We start from the raw sequence: 22,170 nt of genomic DNA, 5'->3' as shown, positions 1-22,170 counted from the left end.
GCGTCGCCCCACTGCTCTGCGAGTAGTTTAAAGAGACAGGGCTGGGCTGGGCTGGCCAGAGAATAGGCCAGGGGATGAGTGGTGAGCACACTCTAAGTGCTCATGACTGTTTGGCTGGTCGTCTTGGGCCGGCTAAACAGTTATACGCGCTTTGCATGTTCTCCACCGGCTGAATTGCTCAGCCTAGGTAGAAAACATGCACAGGCTCATAGACCCTATTTGAGTGCTGAACCATAGTTATTAGACCAATCCCGATGCTGCTGGATTGGCTAGGGGAGCTTGTGTGCTTCCTGCGTGTAGACGACTGAAGAGGAATGGGAGGTGGCAGCTGTCTTGCAGGTAAGTGAGTTTTTAATTTTTTATCCCCCACACACCCGTTAAGCTGAAGCCACCACAGCCGAGAGCAGTGTGAGCACAGGTCTTCCTTCAGGAATCTGACAGATTGAAGATCTTCAGTGACGGCCGTACACAGATTTGCTATACTGAGAATATTTATTTATTTTATTTATAAAGTTTTATATAGCGCGAACTTGACCCAAGAGGGTATCAGAGCGCTTTACATTTAGGATTGTTGCATTACAAGTTACATCAGATAAGAGCATGGTAAGGTACAGTACACATAAACAGTGTTTCAAAAATTCAAGGAGGGACGGGAGGAAGGAGTAAAAGCGTGAAGACGAGGAGGAAACAATGCCCAATGACCGTCTGGGTAGGTGACGGTCAAGGGTGAAAACCACGGCCAGACTCCTCATTAGCTGTCAAGCAGCTCCACCGGTCATCGTCCATGTTGCTCAGGTCTCAGCTTTCATGAAAAAACAGTTTTTAGTTTATTTGAATTTGGGAAGGTTATATAGCGCTATCTAGAACCGGAGGTATCAGAGCACATAACCAGAGGAACATTGTATTAGAAGGTACATCAAAAAGAATTATAAAGCGCTGGCTAGACCCGTAGATATCCGAGCGCTATAGCAGAGGAACTTTGTGTTACAAATTACATCTGTTACCATAGCGTAGTAAGGTACAGTAAACAAACAACGCGGTTGAGAGAATTGATATGAAAGAAGGGGAGGAAGGAGCCATAGCAGGTTGGGAGCCAAATAGAGAGGGAGAGGTGGAGTGAGAAGGGAGAGGACGAGGGGTAAGACAGAAAAGAGATAAGGGAAAGTCAGCCCAAAGACCGAGTGGGTAGGTCAGGGCGATAATCCAAGGCCAGTCCCCTCTATAGCTCTCTTGGAAGCTCCAACGAGCATCGGTCAGAAAAATGGAAAGAAAGGAGATATTGAAAGGCAGAACTGCAGAAATAATCAGGGGGAGGGCGAGACAGGGAGAAGGGGGAGAAACAATTAGCTGAAGAGAGCAGCTACACCGGGCGTCGGACAAAATGCTTGATATAGCACTGTCTAGACCCGAAGGTATCAGAGCGCATTGCATAAGGTTCCACAAAATTAAACAGTACCTTAGAGTCGAGTAACATCAGTTGCTAGAAAAATATTTCAAGAGCATAGATGGGAAGCAGGGAACGGGGGTAGGGAAGGTGAGGAAGGGGAATAAAGGACAGGGAGACTAAAGTAAGTCTGCCCCGAGTCCGGCTGGGTAGGTGACGGCTAACTGGGAAGTCCAAAACCTATTTCCTCTTTATCTATCCGGTAGCTCCACCGGGCCAGGGCCAAACAGCAAGGTCTCGGTTAAGAAGCAAAACATTTTATAGGGGATAGGAAGACCAGAAAAGTGGAGCGTAGAGGGGGTGGGAGAAAGGAAATGGGTAGGGGGAGAAAAACGACAGAGAGACGAAGGAAAGTCTGCCCAACATCTGGCTGGGTAGGTGATGGTAGTGGGGGAAATCCACAGCCCAACTCCTCTTAAGCTAGCAGGTAACTCCACCGGGCATTGGTCAGCTAGAAAGGTCTCAACAATCAGAGGAATGTCCCAAAGTCAATGTCAAGGTGGGTAAGCCAGGGTGGGAGGGTGGAGGAGGAGCACCTCCAGCACCTGGACTCAGAGAGACAGCTGGAAGGGAGCCAGTGTAGCATTATGACCCAAGTCGTTATGAGACCGCCATTTTAGGGTCAGGCATTCTACCATAACACTCATCAAGGGTTGCAGAAGCGTTCCCTCCATGCAACGTTTCTCCTGGAATGCACGCACACCAACCACCCTGCGTGCCCAATCGCTCAGCCTTCGCACCCCATCATCACCGCTGTCGAAACATTATCTGGTCTCTCCCCCCCTCAGTTCACATGCAGCTAGAGGGTCCAGAGCTGCAGCATGACACTATGGGGTCTGCTCAGGTGATTCCTCCAGAGAAAGTGTAGTTACCTCTATAGGTTACTTAGCGATTTTGTAAGTGGAAGCCTTCCCCACCAGCCACGGCAGATGATATGCAGCGTCAGCTCTGTGTATTTCACTGACCATTATGAATCTCCGACCGATGAGCGCCATTTTGAATGAACGTCAGCACTCCTCTGCAGGGTGTGCAAGTGGCCGATAGAATCAGGTTTGTGGGGAGCCCCTGAGGTTGCGTTGTGATCAGGCAGGGCGCCGGTCCCGCTATATCAATTCACTACCACTGTGAACAAGGCAACAAGTCAGGAGCTGGGGGGGGAGTCTCTCTCAATCGTCTGTGTTCAAAGCGAGCCCGCCATCTTAGGGTCAGGCAAGGCGGCGCCTCTCGCCACACCAGTTTCTTTCAGCCCTCACCTGCCAGGTAATTGTTTGGTGTGTTGTTGCCTGGATTGTCTTCTATTTGCTAATGCTGCAGGCTATGGAGTGCTCCCAGTGAGTGCCCACTGAGGACGGTAATTTGCGCTCTGCTGCTAGCCATAAAGAGAAGAAAATCCTCACCAGTTGTCCGCACTCGCCGCAGCTATTGCGGTCTCTGCTCAGCTGTCACCTCAAGTCTCCCCCAGGCAAACCGCTCGTCTCTCCCTTTTGCGCTGTGAGGAAATGGCGGCTGACGTGTCTCCCTACTCGCTCTGTGGTGACTTACCGGGCTGCTGAGGATCGTTCACTGTACCCAAGTTATTGAGCAAGGATAGAATTATACTGATGTGACATTGTTTTCAGTAGTGCTTTTCTTTTTTTGTTACTTGGTATAACATCTGAAGCTAATCCGCCTTCTCTTGTGCTCCATCTTATTCCTTCTTGTTTTGCATTAGTCTCTGCTTGTTGTTGTAGTTTGGAGTGTGTTGTGTTACAGAAGATTGCATGCTGAATGTCTTTTGTATTGACGATCTGCAAAACACAGTAAATGCCTCGCATTAACAAACCTGGGTTTTTGAAAACCACAGTTCTCCAGCATGAGACCTCAGCCACCTTGACACCAACGGAGGAGATGCTAAGTCATTGTGGACTACTTTGAAAAAGGAATGGGAGAAATTACTTTTGATGGGGGATTCTTGGGGATTTACATGCCACGAGGTGGTTATAAAATGGAGAGACCTGGCAATGTCAATAGACTATAGAAGGTTGTCTCGCTGAATGTTTTCTAATTTTTCCACTTTACTGTCCAGAAATACATATAGAAGAGACAATGCTGGAAGAATATTGGTTACAGTTATGGCGCAACCAGTTTTGCCTCCGTAGTGCAGCTTCCATAATATGTGCTTGTGGTACTTGTGGTCAACATTGGAAGGATGACAAATGGTGTTGGTTTAACTCAACAAATGCTGCTTCTAGGAATAATAAAGCATAATTGAAACATATGAAGAATAGGAAATGGAAAATAGTTTTGTACCCAACATGGGATTGAACTTGTATGTTTTTGGAAAAGAGAAAAAGTAAATGCTGTTTCCTATAAATATTTTCCAACTGGCTATAGTTGCAGATCACCAACTTTTCCTTTTGCTATGGTAAGTGAGAAAGTGTTTTAACTGATCATTTTTCTCTGTCCCTTTGTCTAGGGGTTTACCTATGTGGCCCCTTCGGTGTGGGAAAGCATCAAAGAAGGTTTTTATTACCAGCCAAAGAAACGTTCACCACGCCGGCTAAACAGCAGCCCTCGAACACCAGTCAGGTACGAGCAATGAAACGTCACCTGCTTTCCTTCTCCTCCAATGATAGGGTATCATCTAATCCTGAAGACTGGACCTCTTCACTGAGCAGTGTCCTGCATTCTGTACATGGGCAGATACAAAGAATTGGTGCTTCACTGCAGTGATGAAGGCTTTGGGCCGCTTTCGTTATGTATGTTGGTTGTTCACTTCACCCTGGGGATAATGTCTGCCATTCAAAAGCCACCCCAGTCCTCTGGGCCTCCAGTTTAGTTTTCCTTTGCGAGTCTTTATATGTTCTGGAATGACCAGTATGGAGAAAGCTACCGGGGCTAAGGAGGAAACCCCTACCTTGGAAATACCCACACTGGAGATTAATTGATTTTGGTGAAAGCTTTAGCTGCATGAAGATTAAGTCAAGATTTCTAAGCCAAAGATGTTTAGTAAAGAAATTACTTTTGCAAGTGTGAAACACAATTAGTTAATAACCCCCCACATTTTTATTCAGTGTTAAGGTAGGAAGAACCATTCAGATATTTCAGTTGCACAAAGCTTTAGATCACTTTCATTCCATCGCCCGCAAGCCTGATGACTTAGCCCGGATTTCTTTCCTTAAGCAGAATTGCCATTTCGGCTCAGTTTTTACTAAATGGAAATTTGTAAGTGGCATTTTGTGTGATTGTGTCTGGGGCTTCAGAGAGATTCTTAATTTCTGGGAACTATTTATGTTGCTCACAACCCATTTTCAGTACGTCACTAAAAAAGCCAACCTGTGGTCATTCTCTAGAGTTCGACTTGGCCTTCACTGTTCAGAGCCTAGTATTTCAAATGAAAATAAATCCATTCAATGGGCTGCTGCGAGCCGCGTACAAAACTAGTTTCCTGGCTTCTTCTATTAGTCCAGTGGTCGGGAAATAAACACATTTCACGACTGGCTATGGACGAGACAATGGATAATCCAGTACTTCGATTGAAAAGATTTCTTGTAATTGAATACTTAACTAGAAGTATAATCGACTGTGCCATTTCAAACAACTTCAATGCCACACAGTGCTCTTGGAATGCTGCCAGCATTACAAAGCAATTAACAGGCCTGATTTTTAGACTATGTAAGAAGTTTTGGTATTTTCCTATTTCACAAGACCTGGCTACTGGTTAATTTTGACCTCATAGCATATTGTGTACATTTTAGTACAACCTTCCTATGTCTTGGCCACCCTTATTGAAGCCTGCCAATTTGCATAAAAATGTATGCTACTCAATGCATAAAATCCACCTTTGCACTACCCCCTTAAATACTGAGCCTTTTCCCCCTAGTGCTGAGCCCTTTTTTGGCTATTTGAGGTAGTTCGTGCTTAGGCCTCCGTAACTGTTTGTCCACATAGGGTACCCACAACAAATGTGTCATTTTTTCCAACATCCTAGGGATTCTAAAGGTACTCTGGCTTTGTGGTTACCCCTGGAAAGAACAAATTAAATAGGCAAAATATAGCTAAATGTAGAGTTTTTGAGGAAAAATAGAAAAAAGTGCTTTAGATAAAAGTGTCTGGGTTTTCCCGAAAAATACCATAAATGATTGCTTGCTTAGCGCTTTGCTTTGCTGTGCTAAGGTTGATTCAGGTTTACAGACTTGAATTAAAAAACTCAAGTCTGTACCACAGTTTTGTCATTTTTCAAAGATTTCTATTTTATGTGATTTCAACGTACGTCCAGTTTGTGGCGGAAACCACTGTGAAAACCATAGGTGATCCAAGAAAGCTATATATTTCTGAAAAGTACACATAATTCCGAATTCAGCAAGGGGTCCTGTGTAGATCTCCCACAATTTGTAACACAGGGTTATTTAGTGTTTTTAGGTTTTCCAAGAACCCAATGTACCCAGAGCCAACAACTAAGCTGCACCGTACCAAATATAGACCAATTCACATGGTGAAATATGCAGAGTGAAAAATGGGTATCAAGGAAAACTATGTATTTCTGAAATGTGCACATGATATGGAATTGGAAGCAGTGGTTATTTGTATATCTCTGAATTTGCCCATAGTAGCATATGATTTAGATGGTATATTTCAAAATGTCTTCTGTCTTACACGCTTGCTTACATTTGGAAGTCAGAAATTCAGTGAAACCCAAGTGAAAATAAAAAATGTTCTACATCACATTTTTCCACTCAAAACTGGCCCTTTTCTGGAACAGTGGGTAGCTGTGAAGTTTGAGCCTTAGCTCAACCGGCACATACCAAACCTGCACTTTTTTTTAAACTAGACAGCAAGGGCAGTCCAGGGGTGCATGACTTGCATAGCTATTACTAGGTAATTTTACTCCGAACCCTTTGCACATTTCTAACTTTGGTAAGAAACACACATTTTCTTCATATTTCTGTGTCTGGAAGTTCTGAAATCTGCGGTGAGCCATACATTTCCTACCACTCTGAGTTCCCACAACGTCTTCCAATAAGAACAATACCCCACCTGTGTGGGTGGGCCTAGAGACCCCGACATAAACAGGCCAAAAGCAGGGTAACTGCTGTATTTGAGCATGTGCTGTGGCACCACCCATGCAAGTGCATAAACCAGACATTTTTAAGAACTAGACAACTGAGGGAGTCCAGGGGGTATGACTTGTGTGTATCTCACATGCTTTTCTCGCCCACAATGCCCTGCAAGACTCAAACTGTGTCTGACATCATGTATTTTCGTTCCATTTCTGTGATGGCAACTTCCGGAATCTACAGGAATCCACAAAATTCCTACTACCCTGCATCACCCCACGTGTGCCGACAAAAAAGCTGATTGGCTGGGCATAGGACCAGCTATAGGAACAGATTAAACCAGGGTTAATGGGAGCCCTCTGCATAGTAGTCTTTATAGCTGTTTCAGGAATCTGGTCGGCAAAGTGTCGATCTGCAGCCTTGTAGCGTCCTCCAGAGCAGATCGAGTAGAGGCTGCTGTTTTCTGTAGCTGAAAGTCAAGGAAAGATACGAGTCTTCCTGTGGTGGTCCGATGATCAACCACATACGTATTGTATGTTGCCATATGGATCAGGTGTGTTTGTAAATAGCTCCATATACCAAGTGTAAGTTTAATGGCTCACATTGTATAGCTGGTGATTCTTATCCACTCCGCCCTTGTACTTGTAAAACGGTAGGCTTGTAAACTTCCGCCATCTGACCCTAAATCTTGACTGGGGAAGTGCTCTCATCATGACTTGTAGTGAGCACGTACACATGATGCCTATCAGAGAACGTGATTGGGAGCAGTTCATTGGAACGCAACGCAGGACTCTGGGATTTTTTTGAGCTTCGAACAAACCAGCTCCTGCGAGAATCGTTTACGGCAACAACAAACTGTATTGCAGGTACCATGTGCCATCTTTGTACAGCTCACTGAACAGCTCTACTCGCATATGGAAGGTTTCCACATAAAGGTTGTAACCTTTGTAAAGGAGTGACTGGACAAGCTCCGATATGATCTTTCCCATGACTCCTAGCCTGGGAGGGCAACCTACAGGGTTTAGAGTGGAGTCCTTGTCTGTATACGCTCTCTAGCTGTATTCATAGCCAGTAGAGCTCTCACAAAGCATGTACAACTTGGTGCCATTGCAAGCTCTTTTGCTCGCAATGTACTACCTGAACAGCAGCCGTCCTTTTTGTAGGATGAAGGACTCATCAATGGCTATATTCTTTCCAGAAGTGTAAATTTCTTGAAACCTGGCAGACAAGTCGAAGTATGAACAACCTGTCATAGCCTGGATGGTCACGGGGGCAATGCAGCAGAATTGTCATTGAAATGCTGCATAGCGAAAACTGATCTCTGCTCATGTATGCTTTCAAAGAGGAGTGTTGCCCAAACTTTACAAGTAGACCAGCAGGGCTCCTAGCTTGGTTTGTGCACTCACCCTATTTTGAGCGGAAGGCCTAAAAATATCCAACACCTCAAGTGAAGGGAGTCCACTGGTGTCCCTAGAATGAGGCCCTAGAGTTCCTCCATGCTCCCTCAAAAATAGTTTGACACGCAACTTTGTTTACTGCACAATTTGCTCACAGAAGTGAATATCTTATGGACGTAGTCAATCGGCAAAAAATGACTTTCTATTTCACATCCAGCATCGCCAGTGAGCGACAGTTTTGAGACAGAACTAAATGGGGGGACTGCCAAGAGCATTCCGTCTGTGCTTGCGGCACCCATGCCTGCTCTCTGGGTTGGTCTACCATGCTGCGCTCGCTCTGCTGCACAAACTGCTCTTGCGAAAGGACAGTAAGACTGCCATCATCATGTCAAGTCAAGTCAGGAATTTGTATAGCGCGCTACTCACCCAGAGGGTCTCAAGGCGTTTAAGGAAGAGGGATACGCTACTGATCGAACAGCCAGGTTTTGAGTTGCTTTCTGAAGGAGAGGGGGTTCTGTGTGAGACGGAGGTGGGTGGGGAGTGAGTTCCATGTCTTAGCCGCCAGTAGGAGAAGGATCTTCCTCCCATGGTGACTCTTCGGATGCGTGGAATCGCGGCGAGGGCTTGGTTGGACGATCGTAGTTGGCGGGTGGGGGTGTAAAAGGTCAGGCGAGTGTTGAGGTATCTGGGTCCTAGGTCGTGGAGGGCCTTGTGTGCGTGGGTGAGGAGACGGAACGTGATTCTCTTGTTGACGGGGAGCCAGTGCAGGTCTCTCAGGTGACCGGATATGTGGTTGTGGCGAGGTAAGTCAAGGATGAGTCGGGCGGAGGAATGCGTTGAAGTCTTTTCTGCAATTTGGCTGTGGTTCCGGCGTAGAGGGTGTTTCCGTAGTCTAGTCGGCTGGTTACAAGTGCTTGGGTGACCGTCTTCCTTGTTTCTGTGGGGATCCATCGGAAGATCTTTCGGAGCATACGTAGGATGTTAAAACATGATGATGAGACGGCGTTGACTTGTCTGGTCATCGAGAGGGAGGAGTCTAGGCTGAATCCTAGGTTGCGAGCATGGTCCGTTGGTTTGGGTGCGCTGCCTAGGGCCGGGGGCCACCATGAGTCGTCCCAGGCAGAGGTGGATGATCCTAGTATGAGGACTTCTATCTTGTCGGAGTTCAGTTTTAGGCGGCTGTTCTTCATCCATTCGGCTACGTCTTTCATCCCTTCGTGTAGGTTGGTTTTGGCGGTGGTTGGGTCTTTGGTGAGGGAGAGGATCTGGGTAGGAGATGATGTTGAGGGAGAGGATCTGCGTAGGAGATGATGTTGAGGTTGTGTTGGAAGAAGAGTCGTCAGATGGAGCTGTGCTGACTGAAAAATTGATTCCAGGTTCTGCTCTATTTTCCTCTTTCTCAGGTGCTGTATCAGTATCAGTATCTGCTGTCTCAGTACCTGATGCTGCCTCGGAGTTGTCCTCCATACCCCCGAATTAGGGCCTGGGCATCAGTCATCCAACGAGACGCCATCTCTGCGTACTGGCTAAATCCTTCCTTCTAAAACACAGTCCTATATAGAAAGCAGAAGTATTGTTTTAAATCAGTCGGTGGGTGTGGGCGTATGTGAAACGGTTAATAAACACAAAATTACTTATCTTGTTAACTGGATCTGCAGGTTTTCCAAAGACACTATAAAAAGACATCGTATTACTTCACCTTGCCGTATTTCCAATACAACAGCATACTTTTGTCAAGGCTTATGCAAAGCTTTGTTGGGGGAGTTGCTGGACCTTTGCCAGTATACAACACATTTCCAGAAGGCACAAATCAACTTTCGATCTCAAGAAGCACATATTCATATGGTAGCCCCTGCATCTTTGTGCGCAGATTTGCTCCTTCTGAAAACACACAGTGCAATCACTAGGGTCACTGGAATCATGCGGCTGAACACAAACCAATTATAGGACAAGTTTGACTAAATTATGCGACAAGAAAAGGTTAATAATGCTGCATCATACAACAAATTGTTTTATAGTAATACGTCATTATTTTATGATTTTAAAACCTGCTAATACAGCCTAGGATAAGATTTCACCTCCTCATTAGAATAGCCACCAAATACAGAAATCAGCAACTGAATGATGGCCAGTCAGCCTTTGTGCAGGGCCTTCCACTGTATGCAAAAGTATGTTGCCACATTTTTTGTAACTCTTGGTCCATTTAAGATTATTTTCCGAATAAAATCTCCTACTTTCCTCTTCTAAAAGGGCAAACACAAATTTATTTAAAAAAAATTGAAAAAGAGCTCCCAAGGTGGTTGAGCCATGGCTTCAGGACCGACCCCCATCTATACTTCTTTTGCATGTTTTCGTGGCATGAAGCCCACATGGCCCCCCCTCCCCCCACCACCTCCCCCCCATTAATTGTTTTGGATTTTCTCCTGGGAGGAGGGGGTGAAAAACATACATTCCCAAAACAAATGAGGGCCCAGTAGGCGGTCGGCCTATATATCAGGTGGTCTGACTCCATGACAATTTCATTTTTCTATTTAATTTCCCCTATGGACGCGATCGCGCCTCACATATTATGTTTTTAGATATTGCCGCTCAAGGCGATTGACCCGTTCACAACGGCTGACCGCCCCGCCCTCCCCCGTCCCCAAACACCTAGGGACCTAGTGGGTTTTGTGGTTGTGGATCGTGGCAAGACCTCTTTCGTCAGTCAGGAAACAGTTTCAGGAAGACCTTGTTGGAAAGGGGAGACTCTCCATCGAGGTCTGCTTTGGCTATTTGTACCCCACAGGAGTGTGAAATGGCACTCACCTGCTCCCGGTCTCCTGAGAATCTGTGACAGGTGGGCAGGGACAGATTCCACTTCTATCCCACCCTTGTGTTTTTGAAAAGGAATCCTCTGGTGCGTGCATTCGAGGATCCTTTATAGCCATCCCCAGTGTTGGGTAATAGCTAACACGCACTTCCCTTCCCTAATGCATCTGTCGGCTATTTTCTTACAGTTTAGAAGTTAACTAAAACGCTACAAATTGATTTTATTCTAGTCATCTCTGTAATTCTGTTGTCCAACTTCGATCAACTAATTTTATTGTTGGGCCAGTTTTAATTCCAAGATCGGTCATCTACAGAGTTCTCTTGAAGTTACAAGCTTGTTTGACAGCGATTGTCTGTGAAAAAAAAAAAAAAACAAGCTCCATTGCACAGGTAAATGGGTAAATGATTCTAGGGGCAGCTTGCTTTCCAAATACAATGGCAAGCATCATTTCCACCACTTGAATGGGCAATTCAAGAGCAATCTACCTGTATCGGCCACAACAGACTCTGTCGTAAGAGGTCGTTTACAGATAATAAGTCCTTTCCCAATTTAATATATTTTGATGTCTGTGACGATTTCAAAATATATATACAACATTCCTACACACTATCAAAATATTAAATTGTTAAATATAATTGTTAAAATATCTGAGTTCAGTGTTAGCCTGTACAAAATTGTGCATCATTAAAAAGTGTCACCCCATAGTTTAAGAAATATTATCTTCGTTTAACAATCTTGTATGATGATGATTTCATACAACATGGATAATTGAGGAAGCTTTTTACATAATTGAACCATTTGGGCTTTGGACCATATAATGTAGCTATGAATTATTATAAAAAATAGATACCACATTTAAAAATGTCATAAAACCTTAAAAACAAATATTCATAAAAATAAAATGGCCCTTAATGTTCAAAGCAGCAAAATCTGCTATTGGGAATTTTTGGGAGAATCGTGTGTCTGGTGGACTACAACTTAGAAGCAATTACTCTAACCCCAAGGTTAATAGCGAGACCAGGCCCAATTATTTAAGCACTTTGTATAATAATGCATCATCCACCGTAATTTCACTGGAGACTAACTTTGGAGCTAGCCCTGATGTGACTGTTTCCAACCACCAAGTTATCCAGCTCTTAAAGAAATCATGTGTCCAACGCCATCGTACTTGATGGTTTGTCCATTAGCATTTTAAAAAAACATCCGCTTTGATGGGCACGAATTCTTCCTAGTCGTTTTTGCCAGTTTCAGTGGCTCTAAGATACCTGAAAAGTAGAAATGTGCATTTTCTTTGGGAATCCTTAGAAAAGGTGATTCTCATATTCCTTATAACTATCATTTGCTTTCCCTGCTCAATCTAAAATGATTTTTGTGACCAGCGTTATTGGTCTGTTGCGCTGGATCAGACCTTGGCCAGTACACAAATGGGTTTCAGGAAAGGTCTTGCAGACGTGAACTTAGGATGATCGTCTATCGTTTTCCTGGGCGCCTGTTACCTCAAGCTGCTGGTACACTCTATGCTTTTTATTCCCTATTCCAAAGCGATCAATCCAATTGCTCAATCACTTGGGTTTCCTGATCGCCGTATTCAATTTTTTTTTACTTTGCACCTTAATACTTGGGTCCAACCTCCTTATTTAAGATTCGATGTACTCAGAGATATGTGTTTGATCTGACTTTATTTAACGCTTACAACATTTCTGATGGTTCTCAAGCAATTGTTCTATTTCAATTCAGTCATAATTTAGGAGGCTACTTGGTTGTCCCATTAATTGAGATTTACCATGCTAAAGTGACATCCCTATAAATATGGGGACTAATTTGTTTCCACATTCTGAGATATTCAGTAAGCTCATTAGAGGACACTTGTTTAAGAAATCTGTCCATTCTTTGGTGTTACAGTTAATCGTGTGGGATCATCTTGCTGACATTCAGCTTCAGATCTGGTTGGTAATTGGCATTCTCTTTAACATAAACATACATATTCCGGATTAGCCAAAGTAGTTTGTAAGTCACTGGTTCTCTTTGTTAAGTTGGTGGCTAGATGCTTTGAATCCGAGGTCTGCATTCTACAATTCCAACATTTCAAAGTTGATTTTTAAAAACAATAATCAGAAAGAACACTCTGGTCCCAAAAATAGCAGACTCTCGGGAATTGAGTAATTCCATGGTTTTGAAATTATATCAACCTTTACATGGGTTATCCCAGTGTTAATCAGTTCGAATTACTAAAATGTATGACAAAATTACAAACCTGAATACAAAGCTAAAACTAATAGATATTCAGTTTAATCATGTGGTTTTAAATGTCATGGGAGCCTGGCAAACTTTATGACAACAATATTTAATCACTTGTAATTAGTTTATTGAAAACTGATTTTTTTTTTTTTAAATGTTAAGGTTGGGTGTTCGATGAATAAGCACATTTGCTTATATTTGGTGGAGGTTTTTTTTTTTTTTTTTTTAAACTTTATTGGTAGGAAGGAATAATGGTCAACCAATTGCATACATTCAATTTGTAATCTCGTAGTTCGTACATCTTTTCTGTGCAATAATTCGCGGGCTACAATTACGTAATTAAGACATAGTTCCTGCCGTGACAAGGGTCTCGTCTAAGCATTCAACATGTGACATCTGTTCACAACGTGCATTTCCTCGATAACCCCTCTTCCCTATTTCAGTGATGACTATGTCTCCTTCCCTTTAACTACTAAGAACAAACTCCCCAACATATCCCCCCAACCCTGTGTCATCACATCCCCCGAACTCCCCCCACAGCTCGTAGTCATCTGTGCCGCTGATCGTATCACAAGAAATGTTCAGGCCAGTGCCACCTGTATACCCGTGTTACATGCCTGAGGCCACCCCCTCGCAGTTGTTCATTCACTCCTCCTCCCCCTCGGAGTCTGATTCCTCTCCTTCTGGCAAGGGCTCACAAAGTTCCCCTCTGTACAAGTTCCATGCCGCCCAGACTTTGTTCCATTTCCGGGGCGCCGCTCGAATCACATAAACCGCTCTCTCTGTCACCATTAGGATGTCCATGTTTTTAGCCCACCTATTGGCGGTGGGTACTTCCTGCGCCCCCCATTTCTGTGCTATATCCCGCTTAGCCACGGTCAATGCCAGTGTCGCCCAAATCAGTTCATATCTACCCAGGTCGTTCGGGTCCCAGATGTTTAGAAGGCATTTACGCGGTTCAGGCAGGACTGAAAGTTTGAGGGCCTGGGAGATGGATCGGAGCACTTGTCTCCAGAATTCACGTATCTGGGGGCAGTCCCATAGTGTGTGGAACAATGTCCCTTCCTCCCCGCAGCCTCGCAAACAGTAGGGGTGTGTTGCTCTTTGTATTTTGTGCAGCAGTGTTCTGGTGTAATAGATGCGGTGTAAGATTTTAAGCTGTACCAGTCTGAGCCTACTAGAGATTCCCACCTCTTTTGGGGAGGCCAGGGCCTCATTCCACTCAAATTCGTCTGTATCGCCTAGTTCCCCCTCCCATTTCTCCTTAAGTTTTAGCGTCGGGTCTTTGAGATTGTTGATCAGCTTCTTGTATGTGAGGGAGGTGGCACTCTGGAGCATGAAGTCAGTTAGCAATCTATCCTCCAAAGGAGAGGAGTCTGGTAGTGTGGTGCCGGCCGGGATGGCCTGTAGTAATGCATGCCTAATCTGGACATACCTAAACGTTTCTGTGGGTCCGAGGTTGTATTGCTGTTGCAACTGTGGAAATGGTAATACTGAGTCACTTTCCCAGAGGTCTCCTATCGTAGAAATACCTATTGAGTCCCACCGGTCAAACCCCTTACAGCCTCTCAGGTTCCACAGCGCTTTCGTGTCCCACAAGGGTGTCATTTTAGTGAGTCGGCCTGCCCACCCCAGACGGGCCTGTGTCACGTGCCACAGTGCCGCCGTGTGTTTGGTCGGACCGATCAGGGCCTTCAGTTGTGACTTGTTGTAAAGTACGGACAGCATACAGTCCGTCCCCAGTTGTGACCAATCCGCCCGATAGGCCGGGTCGTTCTTCGGGGCGTGGATCCAGTAATTTATAATCTTGAGTTGGGCCGCCCAGTAATAGAGCTGAATGTTGGGGAGCGCTATGCCACCCTCGTACCAGCTCTTCACCAGTTTGTCATATGCTATGCGCGCCGGGCCCGTGTTCCAGAGCAGGACCGTGACCAGTGCCACTATCTGTTGAAAATAACGCTGTGGTACCAGGTGCGGAGTGTTTTCCAGTACGTAAAGGAGTCTTGGGAGGGCCATCATCTTGTACAGTGCCGCCCTGCCCAGTAGGGTCAGGGGGAGGGCCGCCCAGTGCTTAACATCCGCTCGCAGGCGGTCTATAGGTGGTTTTAGGTTGTTTACGAAAAAGTCTGTTTCCCCGCTCGCGATGATGATACCCAGATACTTGAAAGAGGCCGACGTCTTAAGCATAGGACAGTTCCCCTGTAGTCTCGGCTCTGGGCCTTTTAATGTGTACATGGTGGATTTCGACCAATTGAGAGTGTAACCCGATGTGCGCCCATGTGTGTCGCAAAGATCCAATAGTGCTGGGATGCCGGTCTCGGGTGTGGTCATGTATATGAGCATATCGTCTGCGTATAGCGAGACTTTGTCCTCCCATCTCTCCTCCCATTTGATGCCCGCGAATAGTGGCGTTGATCTGATTTGGATGGCCAAGGGTTCAAGTACCAGCGCAAAGAGCAGGGGGGACAGGGGGCAGCCCTGTCTGGTCCCCCTGCCCAGTGGGAATCTAGGTGACGTGTGGCCGTTGGCCACCACTTGTGCCACGGGTTTCGTGTAGAGCAGCCGTATCCACCTAATGTATTTTGGGCCAAAACCCATGCGTTCCAGCACCACAAAGAGGTATTCCCATTCTACTAGGTCGAACGCCATTTTGGCGTCGAGGGAGAGGATTACCGCTTGTTCCGTGAGGAGGTGCGCACGGGCCAACACTCCGTGGACTCTCCGGAGATTTAGCGCCGTACTCCGGTGGGGCATGAAGCCCGACTGGTCAGGGTGGATTAGGGTGCTAAGATGGGGCATCAACCGGGTAGCCAGAAGTTTAGCTAGTATTTTGGCCTCGATGTTCAGTAATGATATCGGGCGGTATGAGGTGCATTCTGTCGGCGGTTTTCCGGGCTTGGGTATTGCTACAATCGTCGCTGTGCGTTGGTCCAGCGGTAGCTCTAGTTTGTCTCTACTCTCTAAATACATAGCTAGCAATGGGGCACTGAGGTCCACAGCCATGGACTTGTACCATTCTACCGGTATTCCATTCGGGCCCAGTGCTTTACCTGACTGTAACGCCTGGATTGCCAGCTGGATTTCATCCCCCGTTGGGTCTAGTTCTAGTGCGTCGCTATCCTCCTGTGTTATGCTAGGTATGGTAGTGTCAGCAAGTGTTGCCCTCGCCATTTGTCGTGTGACCCTCCGTCCCGGTGTATAGATGCCCTGATAATGACGAGCCAGTTCGCCCACTATTGCTTCCGGGTGTACCAGTGTCCGCCCATCCTCCGTATTGAGTCTATGGATACCTCTTACTCCATTCCCTCTCTTGTCCAGCCACGCCAGCATACGCCCCGCTTTGTCGCCCACATCATAGATTCTATGTCTAGTGTTCGCGATGTATCCCTTCTCTGTCGTTTTGAGGTGGGCTAGGTATTGTTGCTGCCGGAGCATGAGTGTGTGTGTCGTGGTCGGGGAGGGGTCTGTCCTATGAGCGTTATTGGCCGTATCCAGTGCAAGTTCTAGGTCTGTAAGTTCCTTCCGTGAGTCCCGTTTGTGTCCCGTAATCGCCGCAATGGCCGCCCCCCTGAGGACAGTTTTGTACGCCTCCCATAGGATGGAGGGTGACTCCACTGTGCCCGTGTTTTCATTAAAATACAGTGACGTTGCCAGTTTGAGTTTTTTCCGGATCTTGGGGATTTTCAGGAAGTTGGGGTAAATTGGGTATGGTCGTGCATTTCGCTTCCCTCCGGTGGTCAGTGATAGGACGATCGGAGAGTGGTCTGAGACCCCCCTGGGTAGTGTGTGTGAGAAGTTGGCCTGGTATATAATGCTCACTAGTTCTAGTGATCACTTTGTACCATGCCAAGCAACCCTTATGATGATGGTTGTAATTCAACCTTGTAGACCAGTTATCCTATTGGTAACGTGGACAAAGCAGTCTTAGGCTAAACTCTGAAAGGCATGTGAAGCCAGCTGTTATACCATACACAACCCCCTTGAATACCAAATGAAAGGGACACCACACAGATATATATTGAAAATATATATTGATTTATTAACTATTAAAATCCCCTGGACTCTTTATGAGCACAGAAGCACAAGCGTTAAATCACAAGACAGTTTAAAATACACAAAAGTTGCACAATATGGATGAGCCCTAGGGGCCACCTAAACCATATACTAAATAAGTGGTATAAGAGATACCTAAAGGAAAGTGAAGAGGCCTAGGGCCTTGGGAATCGCTGGAGCTATTCGAGACTGGAGTTAACTAAGTCGGGAAAGGCCCACGGGACTCGGGTGCAGTGTTCAAAGTGCACGCACTTCTCAATACAAAGTCTATGGTGCGTAAAAAGCACAAAGTTAGAAAGTTAGGAACCTTCCGAGTGACCTACGGAGCTGAAACTTAAAACACAGGCCCTTGGGATGTGTACCAGTGCAGGAGCACCGGCGGAGCTGAGTTACCTCACCCACAGGAAGCGGGTGCACAGGGTCGAAGATGTGTCGGGTTTCGTCACGCTGGTCGATGGTGCTTGGAGCTGAAGATGCTGCAGGCGGCTCGATGAGAAGAGTTCCGGTGGATCCAAGGGTGGATCTGAAGAGTTGAAGACCTGAAAGCAGAGGGGACAGTGTTCAAAGTCACTAGCCAGTGACTGCCGTGGAACCAGAGTGGAACCAGGTGATGTCGGGTGCAGACAGGCGTTGTCGGGTAGCTTCTTTCTGCAGCCACGTGGATACCCGGGGTCGAGGACGTCCAGGAGTCGGTCACGAGCTGTCCCACGTAGGCTTCTCGCTATTGGCGGTGTCGGCGACCTGATCGGAGCAAACAGGCCTTGGCAAATGCAAGCCACGCAGAAGTTGAAAGATGCTGTTCACTCGGACCAGCAAGGTCAGAGCGGGTGCTCCTTTTCACAGGAGCTTGGGTAGGTCTGGAGCAACCAGACCTGCTGTTTAAATCTTCGGGTTCGTCGCCAAGTTGGCCGCTGGCCGCGTGGCTAGTGGCCGGGATGGCGCGTCGAGTGGCACAATGCAAAAGGGCCCCACGCAGATCGTGGAGATGCTGGAGGGCTGATCTTCGGTGCAAGGGCTGCTCGGTGGTGGGGGTTCTCAATCCCCAAAGCACAACGTCGAGGATGCCTCAGAAGCTGCGCAGTCAGCTGTTCGGGTGTCTTTCAAGAGGTCCGGTCCCACGTCACTCGGTGCCTCCACGGGTCCCTTCTTTGCAGGGACTGTGGATCGGGCTCTGAGAGGTCTGGGAATCTGGTTCTTGTCGGGCTCTGGGCTCGGGCTCCGGCGGGAGGCGGCGGCAAAGCAGACGTCGAGTTGCTGGTTGGTACCTGTGTTCACAGGGTGGTCACTCCTTGGCCACAAGGGAGATTCTTCTTCAGTCTTCTGTGCAGCAGAATGTCGAAGTCCAGTCTTCTTCTTAGTTTAAGTTGATTTCGGGATGATCTGCTGTGCAATGGCACTGCTCCCCCTCTTATTCCAATCTAGGGGGTGGATCACCTACTAGGTCCCTCCTCTGGGAGGAACCAGGAAGGGGGGCGGTTACACCCCCTTTCCTTTGTCCAGCTCCGCGCCAGGACTGGGGCTGGAAGGCCCCAGAACCGGTTTGGGCTGGCCTATGCACGGGGACACCTTGTGTGCCCCGGGCATGTCTGATTCTATTCAGCCCTGTCCTACCCAATACACAAAATCCTGTCTGGGGTGGTGCTCGCACCTCCCAAGGCAGGAAACCCTTTGTCCAGGCCACCATCTGCCGAGTTTCGGTCAGCAGCAGGAGGCCAGACTTGTGTCTGTGGTGGCAGCGTCCATTTTGTGAAGCTGAGGCTCTGTTTAACTTTAACCGGGGTTAAGGCTACGCACATGTCGTGTCCCTCTAGAAGGGTGGAATGCTATCCCCGTCGCCAGAATTGGCGAGGGGATAGTATTCCAATTCGTATGACACCTTACTCGACATGTTTTGATAAAGCCAAACCAAAGTTAGCATTTAACCGCGAGGATTATAATGCACTTAAGAGTATATGGTATGGCAATATCCCGGACCAGCTTAGGGAGTTGTTCCCGACAGCTGCAGACAGGCTCAGCTCATGCCAGAGCACCATCTCACATATTTCCAAGCACTCTGCCTCCAGGATTGATGAGGCCTTCCATAGGAGTGGCTGATAGGAACATATGTGTCCAGTTTAGGGTTAGGCACAGACATACTGTACCTAAGTAAGAGGTGGTTACACCGACTTACCCCAGCTGAGTGATCAGCCAGTTGTGTCAAAGATGGAGGCCAGGCCAGGGGTGGCACAATACGTGCTGCAGCCCCTGGTAGGCCTTGGATACACCTATGCCCTGGGCACCTAGGGTGCACTATTACAGGGGCTCATAAGGTGAACCAGTTCCAATTCGTAATGCACCTAGAGTGCATGGGCATCAATTTAGAGAGAGAACAGCAGGCTGTGGGTCTGATTAGCAGGCCCACAGCCACATTAAGTCAGAAACCAGTGAAGCAAAAAGCAAAAATTTGGGGTGACCATAGGATAGCAGACCCTACTCTCCTACATAACCCCCCCCCAAACGCAGGGACATTAGACTAACCTTGACCAGTTGTGTCTTCATGTTCTAAGTGGAAGTACCTGGAGAGACCATCTGCGTTGCCATGGTCAGTCCCTGGGCGGTGCTCCACTGTAAAGTCCATCCCCTGTAGGGAAATGGACCACCTGAGTAGTTTGGGGTTTTCACCCTTCATCTGATTAAGCCATAGGAGGGGCTTATGGTCGGTCTGAATCTTGAAGTGAGTGCCAAATAAGTATGGTCTCAACTTCTTCAGGGCCCACACCACAGCAAAGGCCTCCCTCTCTATAGCTGACCAACGTTTCTCTCTGGGGGTCAGCCTTCTGCTAATGAAAGCAATGGGCTGGTCCTGGCCATCTACATTAAGCTGTGAAAGCACTGCTCCCACTCCCAACTCAGAAGCATCTGTTTGGACAATGAACTCTCTTGAGTAGTCAGGACTCTTCAGGATAGGTGCAGAGCACATGGCCTTCTTCAGGTCATCAAATGCCTTTTGACAGATTTCTGTCCACTGAACCTTTTTGGGCATCTTCTTGGATGTCAGATCATTAAGAGGAGTCACAATGGACCCATAGTTCTTAACAAACTTCCTGTAGTACCCAGTCAGGCCCAAGAAAGCTCTGACCTGAGTCTGGGTAGTTGGAGGGGACCAGTCCTTGATGGTCTGGATCTTACTCTCCAGTGGTTGAACTTGGCCTCCACCTACAAGGTGGCCCAGGTATACAACCTTGCTCTGCCCTATCTGGCACTTTGTTGCCTTGATAGTGAGGCCTGCCTTCTGCAGAGCCTCAAGCACTTCCTTCAGGTGGATCAGGTGATCCTCCCAGGTGGAGCTAAAGACAGCAATATCGTCCAGATAAGCTGCACAAAAGTCATCCAACCCAGTGAGGACTTGGTTCACCAACCTTTGGAAGGTGGCAGGTGCATTTTTCAAACCAAAGGGCATCACCACAAACTGATAATGCCCACTAGGGGTAGAAAATGCTGTCTTGGCTTTAGACTCCTCAGCTAACCTGATTTGCCAGTAGCCAGCTGTTAAGTCAAATGTGCTCAAATATTTGGCAGAAGCCAACTTGTCAATGAGCTCATCTGCCCTTGGAATAGGGTGTGCATCTGTCCTGGTGACAGCATTGAGTCCTCTGTAATCCACACAGAACCTCATCTCTCTCTTGCCATCTTTGGTGTGAGGTTTGGGGACCAGAACCACTGGGCTAGCCCAGGGGCTCTCTGAAGGTTCAATGACACCTAATTCCAGCATCTTTTGCACCTCAGTCTTTATACAGTCCCTGACGTGGTCAGGTTGCCTGTAAATCTTGCTCTTTACAGGAAGACTGTCACCAGTGTCCACCACATGGGTACACCAGTTAGTCTGACTGGGGGTCAAGGAGAACATATGCCTGTATGTCTGTAGAACTTGTCTGCAGTCATGTTGCTGATGTTCAGTGAGGCTGCCACCTAAGGCCACACCATCAACTGAGCCATCCTCAGGGTTCTGAGTGAGCAGGTCTGGGAGAGGGTCACTCTCTTCCTCCTGTCCCTCATCTGTAGCCATGAGCAAGCCCATGTCTGCCCTGCTGACATATGCCTTCAATCTGTTCACATGGAGCACCCTATGGGGGCTCCTGGGAGTTCCTAGGTCCACCAAGTAGGTAACCTCTCCCTTCTTTTCCAGAATTGTATGGGGTCCAGACCATTTGTCTTGGAGTGCTGCTGGGGCCACTGGCTCCAACACCCATACCTTCTGTCCAGGCTGAAATTCAACAAGGACAGCCTTTTGGTCATGCCAAGCTTTTTGTAATTCTTGGCTAGCCTCAAGGTTTTTGGATGCCTTTTCCATGTACTCTGCCATCCTGGAGCGGAGACCAAGTACATAGTCCACTATGTCCTGTTTAGGCTTTTTGAGAGGTAACTCCCATCCTTCCTTCACAAGACACAGGGGTCCTCTTACAGGGTGCCCAAACAACAATTCAAAGGGGCTGAAGCCAACCCCCTTTTGAGGGACCTCTCTGTAAGCGAACAAAAGGCAGGGCAGAAGGATGTCCCATCTTCGCCTGAGCTTTTCAGGTAATCCTTTAATCATGCCCTTTAGGGTCTTGTTAAATCTCTCAACAAGCCCATTGCATTGTGGGTGATAAGGAGTGGTGAACTTGTAGTTTACACCACATTCCTTCCACATAGCTGTCAAATATCCAGACATGAAGTTGGTACCTCTATCTGATATTACCTCCTTAGGAAACCCCACTCTGGAGAAAACTCCAAGTAAGGCCCTGGCCACAACAGGAGCTGTTGTGGTCCTAAGGGGAATTGCCTCTGGGTACCTGGTGGCATGATCCACTACCACCAGTATGAATCTGTGCCCAGATGCTGTAGGGGGATCCATTGGACCAACAATATCAATCCCCACTCTCTCAAAGGGAACCCCCACCACAGGTAGTGGTATCAGGGGGGCCTTTGTTGTTCCACCTGCTTTACCACTGGCTTGGCAGGTTTCACAGGAGCGACAAAACTCCTTGGTGTCTTCAGACATGTGAGGCCAGTGAAAGTGAGGGACAAGCCTGTCCCAAGTCTTGTTCTGGCCTAGGTGTCCTGCTAAAGGAATATCATGGGCCAAGGTGAGTAGGAAGCCCCTAAATTGCAGAGGTATAACCAACCTCCTGGTAGCACCAGGCTTGGGGTCTCTAGCCTCTGAATAAAGGAGTC

General features: G+C 47.1%; 1 protein-coding gene across 1 annotated transcript in view; it reads left to right on the top strand.

Moving 5' to 3' along the window:
• RPS6KB2 (ribosomal protein S6 kinase B2) overlaps nucleotides 1–22,170 on the top strand; it is a 165,718-nt gene that overhangs the window by 130,788 nt on the left and 12,760 nt on the right. The window contains exon 14 of the mRNA XM_086953253.1: nucleotides 3,900–4,012. Coding sequence (XP_086809379.1) covers nucleotides 3,900–4,012 — 113 coding nt within the window. The remainder of the gene's footprint in view (nucleotides 1–3,899; nucleotides 4,013–22,170) is intronic.

The sequence above is a fragment of the Lissotriton vulgaris genome, chromosome 1_2 (assembly GCF_964263255.1).
Source record: "Lissotriton vulgaris chromosome 1_2, aLisVul1.2, whole genome shotgun sequence".
Lineage (NCBI taxonomy): Eukaryota > Metazoa > Chordata > Amphibia > Caudata > Salamandridae > Lissotriton > Lissotriton vulgaris.
Note: the sequence above shows the minus strand (reverse complement) of the source record. Positions and strands in the feature narration are given on the sequence as shown.